The 7,902-nt window shown below is 40.8% G+C and overlaps 1 protein-coding gene across 3 annotated transcripts in view; it reads left to right on the forward strand.

Moving 5' to 3' along the window:
- Positions 1-7,616, forward strand: part of LOC111868329 (flocculation protein FLO11) — a gene marked incomplete at its 3' end in the record, with an annotated part of 242,484 nt that extends 234,868 nt beyond the window's left edge. For all 3 annotated transcript variants that reach the window (XM_023858884.2, XM_033753011.1, XM_023858882.2), the window contains 4 exon segments: positions 526-577; positions 1,543-1,692; positions 3,965-4,075; positions 7,423-7,616. In XM_023858884.2, the coding sequence (XP_023714652.2) occupies positions 526-577; positions 1,543-1,692; positions 3,965-4,075; positions 7,423-7,616 (507 nt within the window).
- Positions 7,617-7,902: the final 286 nt, after the last annotated feature.

Genomic DNA, 7,902 nt, shown 5'->3' on the forward strand with positions numbered 1-7,902 from the left:
CTGGAAACTACTTGGGCGAGAAACGTTTTGCCTAATTTAGCTCAGAGGTCTCCTAGAGACATGAGGATCTTTTACGTGCCGTAAATCTACGACACGGGACCCACGGCTTAAGTTCCCTGAATTTTTCCGCCCTTAAAAATTCCACGACCTCCGCCGGGTTTGAATCCGCGTATCTTGAATCATGAGGTGGGAACCTTACTCCTAGACTACGGAGGCCGCTGAAAAATCATTAAGTAAACTACAAATATATTTTCTTTCTCGAACCTTGGTTTTTGGCTTTTTAGTGACGCTTCTCCACCTATATGTTTTATGGCGTTGATCGTAGGATGGCAGGATGGTTATGATAAGTGACTGGGGAACAATATAGAAGAAATTGGTCGTGGTGTGTTGAAATGCACAATTCCGTCATCTCCTTGCAGGAACTGAGGATAACCACGAATAACCTGAGGATGTGAACATGCATTATAACCGGAGGTCTATGTTACTTGAGTTTCGCCAAAATCTGAGCAGTGTTCCTTGTTTCAGGCCATGAAAATCCTGTCCAAGAAGAAACTGCTGAAGAAGGCTGGAATCTTCGGTGAGTAGCATTCCGCCTGCATTTCAGACTATACGCATCACAATGCTGTCGGAGGAGTTGCCTATGCGACACGATGAAAGGGAGTCGGTGGTTTCGTTACATTTTCAGACCAAAATCGTCAGATATAGAGACAACATAAAAACATGGCGTTTTCTCGAGTCCTTCATCTTAATATTCCTCTTCTTCGTCGTCCTACATCCTTCTAATTTCTTCTTTCATTTTTTCTTGCCTTCTATTCCTCTTTTCATTATCTTCTTTTTCCTTTTCTTCTTATATTCCACCTCTTTTCTTCTTCTCCCCTCTTCTTCAGGGGACAAGGTCGTGGGTTCGATTCCCATTGAGATTATTGGAATTTTCAGTTGATCTAATCCTTCCAGTCGCAATATGTCCCTGGGGTCTACTCAGCCTCTAACAGAAATGAGTACCATGGATCGTCCTGGGGGTAAAGCGCGGCTGGTGCGTAAGGCTGACAACCTCACCGCCATGTGTGAGCCCATTGTCTAGAAAATGTGGGAGCCTCGATGTCTCACAAACCTATGTGTCCCCACGGCCTGTTATAGGGATAGCTTTATCTTATTTACCTTAACCTTCTTCCAGTTTCTCTTCTTAGTTTCCTTCTTTTATTTCCCCTTCCTCATACTTCTACTTCCTAATCTCCTGTTCCCCTCCCTCCCCCTTTCTCTTAATCTTTGTTCGATCTTTCCCGTCCTACAAGAAGGGCTTAGTGGAAGAACTGGTCAAACACTAAATTTTCGAAAAATAGGTTATGAGTATTCTCGTACTGAACAAGCTTCTGACAAGCAGCAGTTGAGGGCCTCTTTTGTAGTCTATTCCAAATCCCCATTTTCCCTCGCTGTTTTATTTTCCTGCTAAGATCAAGCTTCATTAGAAAAAGAATGAATTACTGGAGGGACATGCTGCAAGAAGGGGCTGTGTTTATAGAGAATCTCTCTTTCTGTCTGCAGGCCGGGCGGCTCCTAATAGGAACAAGTCGCCGGTGAATCCCCTGGACCGAGTCTACCGAGAGATCGCGATTCTGAAGAAGTTGCACCACCCGAATATTGTGAAGCTGTTCGAGGTACTGGACGACCCCGTGGAGGACCATCTCTATCTGGGTGAGAAGCAGGTTCTCGTTCTTGGGCTGTCGGAAATGCATCATCAGTTGTACTCTGACTGAAGTAACTTATTTGTTAACTGTTTTTGCAAAAAGTGTACGAAATGAACATTAAACGAACATTAAACATTAAACGTTTTCGAGTAATCGTAAATCTTGGTTCTTATCAGCCCAATATGATCTCTATTTTCTCAAAGAACTTCTAAACTTTGTTTTCCCGTCTCACGTCTCTGCGCTTCACAGCGACCTATCCACCGCGGACTGCGAGGCGCATAGGAATTTTGGCGATGAATCAACCGATAACGTTTGGAATGAAGGGAAGTAATTAACTTGTGGACCATTTGTCGGCATTATGTTTCACGGCTAGCAATGTGGTTCATGCATGGTAATTTGTTTATGATTTGTCAGCAGTAGGCAGCAGTTACAGCTCCATTACCCATTTAGTGAGCAGTGCGGTACGTCACCGTGCGGTATACTTCACAGCAACGTGTATTTCTCTACGGCACCTATGTGAAATATATATATAATACAAAGTGTCGGCGAAGATTTCAACGTAAATTTCGTAATGTAAGGATCGCCAGCAGACAAAAAATTCACAGTTTGGTGAATAAACTTAGAACAACGGGACTCTTAACACCCAAGAAACAAAAACGTAAACGTCGAGTGTTTAGTGATAAGTTAGCTGCCATAGGGGCCACACTTGAATATACGCCTAGAAAATCACTGAAACGTCTAGATCAAGAGACTGGAGTGTCAAAGTCTAGTGCAAGAACGGCAACACAATTGCTGAAGCTTAGATCCTACAAAACAACAGTAATCCACGCACGCCTTGCAGCCACGCGATCCATTTATCAGGGTTAATTTTTGCAGTTGGTTCCTACAGTCTGTCGTCGAAGGTGAGGTCGAACCGCAATCGCCATTCTTTTCCGATGTAGCGTGGTTTCACTTGCAGGGATACATAAATACGCAAAATAATCTCTACTGCAGGTCACGGAATCCACATCTAACCCATGAAGTCCCGTTCCATCTACTGAAAGTTGGTGTCTGGTGTGCTGTAAGTGCAAGAAGGAATGTTGTACTTGTGTTTTTTAACGAAATAATTAATTGCGAAGGATATCTACATGTATAGGGACAGCATTTTCAACACCTCCTGTGATCTGTGAATTGTAACTACTTCATTCGAAAAGTTATGGGCCGCCATATATGCTGATTCATCTGCAAAATTCGCATGCGCCTCGCGGCAAGTAGCGCACCGGTCGCCGTGAAACGCAAAGCCATGGAACCAGTCAAGAAAATAAAAGTCCTCCCATAACACACACAGCTCCCTAGTTCAGTCACTACATTGACTGTGCTATAGGCTAGAATACCCGAGTATCAATTTCAGTTTCTGCTGGGGTAGATATTTTTCTTCTCCACGGCGTCCAAATCGGTTTTGGGGCCCACCCAGCCTACCACCAGTGGGAATCAGGGTCTCTTTCCTCGTGGAAAGGCGACAGTGGCATGAAACTGATCATTTATCTTCATCTAGTTCAAAGGTCAGGAATGTTTGGAGCATTACTTCCGTGTATAACGATGTGTCATCATCACACAGGGTTCGATTCCCGGCAGGGGAAACAATTTTTCTCTTCTCTACACTGTTGAGACCGGCTCTGAAGCCCACCCAGCCTCTTGTATAATTGGTACAGGGGGTTCTTTCCCCTGGGGTAAAGCGGCCAGGACGTGAAGGTGATGACTCATTTCCATGTAGCCCCGAGGTAAAGAATGGTAGAACTATAACTGTACTGCCCCAAACGTCTTCACGGCGTGGCGCTTAATTCATTGAGAACAAGAGAAACTTTGCCTTACTTTTATCATATGCTGAAGAGTTTGTAAAACATGTAACCGTTGATAATTCAAAGGAAAAACTATCCCTGTAACAGGCAGTGGAGGCCCATAGGGTTGTGAGACGTCGAGGCTCCCACATTTTCTATACAATCGGCTCACAGATGGCGGTAAGATTGTCAGCCTTACGTGCCGGCCGCCTTTTGCTCCCAAGGAAGATTCCTGGTACTTATTTCTGTTAGACACTGAGTCGACCCCAGGGCCATAGTGCGGCTGGAAGAATAAGGTCAATTGAAAAATCCAGTGACCTCATCGGTAATCGAACCGCTGATCTTCCGGCTTGTAGCATAATGCCTCAGCTAACTACGCTACCATGTACCGCTGTATAACAGGATCATAAAATATACTGAATTTTAAGAGAGTTTATTAAATATTATATTTCTTCTTTTCAGCATTTGAGCTTCTTGAACGTGGGGAGGTGTTGCAGGTGCCAACAGACACACCACTCACTGAGGAGCAGGCCTGGAAATACTTTCGTGATGTTGTCATGGGCATTGAGTATCGTGAGTGTCTGTCTCGTATTTGAACATTTGGTTTATTGTATTGGGCTTTGTGACGCTCAGAGGTAATGTTCAATAACCAACGGTTTCACTCCAGAGTATCCAGTCATTTGAAAAGTTTTGTCTATCATGATATAAGGCTTTGTAGTCCTTTGAAAGTCACCTGACTCTTTGCTTGCTACTTGCTTCATGTTGGTTTCTTGCTTGGCTTATTCATCAGCCCTGAAAATTTTGGTGACACCTTTCTCCAGAAAGAAACTGGTTGAGTTTCAATGGATTACATTGCATTATATCTCAGAAGATAGAACTCTTCAAATTCACTGCTGTGGGAGCCTCAAACTCCTACATATCCATTTGTTTAATGACAACTGCCTACTTTTTACAAGAGGCTGGAGGGACCCAAATGATAGTACTAAGAAGTTAGGAAATGTATGCATTATGTAACAGTTCTAATGGGATCGCTGCATTAGGCATAAAATATATGTTTCATTTTTCTCTGCAAAGTTTGTTGAAATATATTTTATTCTGATCAATATTAGGGACATGTGAGTGAAGATACACACAGGTCTTCATCTAAAGTGTCTGTTATTTCTGTCAAATTGGATATCCTTAATAAATGTAGTGAAAAATCCCAACATTAAATTTTATGGAAATCTGTCTAGCAATAATTGAGTGGTTACATGCAGACAGGCAGATGTGATGATGTTAATAGGTGTATTCCTCCAACACTTCTTGTAGACATGATAAAAAATGATATAGGTCTACAATTTAGAATAAAGAAGAATAATATGTATATATATTGGTATCACAAGAATACTTGGAATTATTGGGTTTTTGGACTTTTTCTACTGGATGATGGGAAAAAGTCCAAAACCCAGTAATTCTGAGTGTTATACACCATCATCAGAACCCTTTAAAATCTAAGAATATTTGGACATGTCCATATATACATAACATTCTCTGTTTCTTAATATTTATGGAGTTGTCCTGGTCTGTACAGAGGCTTACACTGAGGGGTACTGCAGCGATATCTCATCTTATTCTCTTTCACATGGGAACTTGTTTCGACCAACCAGGACTCATCTGTCCTCTCCACACCAAGAAGTAGCTTGTAATAGATGAAAACCACTAGATCGCTTATTTGGGCTTATCACTCACAAGAACTCTGCTATGCTCAATTCAATTCTTGTGATCTTAGTAGCCTCATAAAATATGGTAATCATTCAAAGACTGTGGAGCTACCACAGCTACAAATTAATCCAAGAATAGAGGAAATTACATTACAAGGATTTATATCATTTTCAGCATTCACTTCTTAGTCATGTTCACCAAAATTGTGAAAAGTACCTCTTAGCTTCATAATGTCTGTCCATCAGTCTGCCTGCATGAAACAACTTGACTCCCACTTGATGAATTTTCATGACAGTTTATGCTGGGAAGATTTACCAAAATCTGTTGACAAAATTATTATTTTTTTTAATCAGACAAAAATAATGGAGACTTTATACAAAATCCAAATTCTTTTTTTTAAGTATCTCACTGTCCCTTACTGCAGTGATGAGAATTTACCGAGTTTGCCATGGAAGTGTATCCATGACCACCCCATTCATTAATTTCACAATAGTTGACGATATTAATGACGGATAATGCCAGAATCTCACAATTGTACCAGCCCCAAATTATAGGTGAGGGTGATTGTGGAGCAATTGGTGAAATGAAGATTGGCAGGGGAACCCGAAGTACTCGGAGAAAACCTGCCCCAGCGCCACTTTGTCCACCACAAATCCCACTTGACCAGACCCGGGACCGAACCCAGGCCGCCGCAGTGGGAAGCCAGTGACTAACTGCTTGAGCTATGGTGCGGCCCATATTCTGTCTACTTAATTCAGTGTAGGAATATTATTCAGAAGTTGAAGAAAGATTCTCAAGATGAAATATGTAAACAGCCCCAGATCTTAATGTTATATCTATATTTGCTATCTTATTGTTAAGTAGAATAAATGAAGGTGACTAAGGTGGCATAGGCATGTCTATGAATGTTAGGACAAAGACATGTGTGCACAATTTTGGTTGGAAAATCTTGTAGAATCAAGCCACAAAACAGGGAGCTCATTGTTTGAAATGATAGAATATAATTTGGATTACTGCACTGTAATTCCTGATGGGACGTACTTATTTCCTTTTCTCTTCCACCCTCTGTAAACTGATTCTGATGCTCCCCAGCCTCCCATCTCATGATATCTGAGGTCTCTCTTCTGAGCATAAAGTAAGTGGAGTGTGAAACTCCATAAAACAGGGGTATCTAGAACACATGGGCTGATATCTCCATGCCTTCTGTGTGCTGTTGTGGATTTGTGTTTAGACCCCGGACCAACTTTACGTTTCCAGGGGTTATTTAAAAAGTAAACAAAATAACACTTTGTATCGAGGTTGTATCCATCAGTCTGTTTGTATCCTGGTATCCGAGACTAAACTGCTTGGCAAATTCACTTAAAATTTGATATAAAAAAATTCACTGAATCTGCTGGACAGTTCCATCTCTCAGACATATTACTCCATCATGATAAAGCTTTGTTTCACATAAGGCTATAAATTGAACGTTTATACTGTATTCCGTAAATGCTTTAACAGATTTAGTTAAATTTGACTTGGCAGATTTATATTGATTTGTATTTTGCACTTCCCATTTTTAAGTCTGCTTAATAAACTTCAGAGGACGCCATTAGTAATTTTATGTACTACATTCTGGAGTATACCCTTTCCAAACTTCTTCACCGTAGGGGGCATGGCACTCTGGAAGGCATGTAAGAGGCCATTGTCTTAGTAATATTTTTCACGTAAGTGTGCACAAAATTCTGATTTTACCATTGAACTGTAGAAGTCACCGAGTTTTACAACGCAATAGCTTGTGTTGTACATTGTGAAATGTATCCCCATCCCAGTAAGGACTGATTAAAACTACGCATTGCAAAAGATGTGATGTTTAAAGTGACTTATAGTTTACTCTTTCTTCCACAAAGCAGAAAATCTCAAAACTTCTAACAATTATATAGCATCAATGCTTGCATCAGTAAAGTTTGAGGTGAACTCAAATGTGAATTTGGATTGTATATCCTTCAATCTGCTACATTATTTTTAAAGTAACAATTGTTTTCCATTTACGTACAGTTTTGAAAATAAAAATATTCATTGATCTAAGATTAAACTTACGAATGCAAATTGAAATTAGACTAAATCATTTTTTTGAACAAAATTATTATGCCATATTTCAATTAGGGTCTGAGGTTTTGTGCTTAAAATGTTGAGAACCACTCTTACATAGCGCCAAATTCATGACCCTCTGGTTGTAGTGCACTATCAGCGTATCATCCACCGAGACATCAAGCCATCCAACCTGCTTCTGAGTGAGGATGGGCGCGTCCAGATTGCAGACTTTGGTGTCTGCAATGAGTTTCTTGGCAATGACGCAGCCCTGAGCAGCACGGCTGGTACACCCGCCTTCATGGCCCCTGAAGCTCTCACCAACAGCAAGTACAGTGGCAAGGTGAGAAACTAGCATTTTAATAAACAACATTTATTTATATCAACACGAAGAAAAAATGTGGTAATTGATATTGGTCACATACATTCGTAATTTTAATCATTCTCCTGTCAGATACAAGCCAGAAGATTTCCATCATGATCTAAGTTTCTGGATGTTGTTGTTACTGTGTGAGTTCCAACTCAGAAAGTGTATTGGGCTTTATAAATTAACTCTCATACTTACCAGTGCTTTGGGATATTAATTCAGTCTTGTGGTTATGAACATAGACTGGGGGTGTTTGAGAACA

The sequence above is a fragment of the Cryptotermes secundus genome, unplaced genomic scaffold, assembly GCF_002891405.2.
Source record: "Cryptotermes secundus unplaced genomic scaffold, Csec_1.0 scaffold1368, whole genome shotgun sequence".
Classification (NCBI taxonomy): Eukaryota; Metazoa; Arthropoda; class Insecta; order Blattodea; family Kalotermitidae; genus Cryptotermes; species Cryptotermes secundus.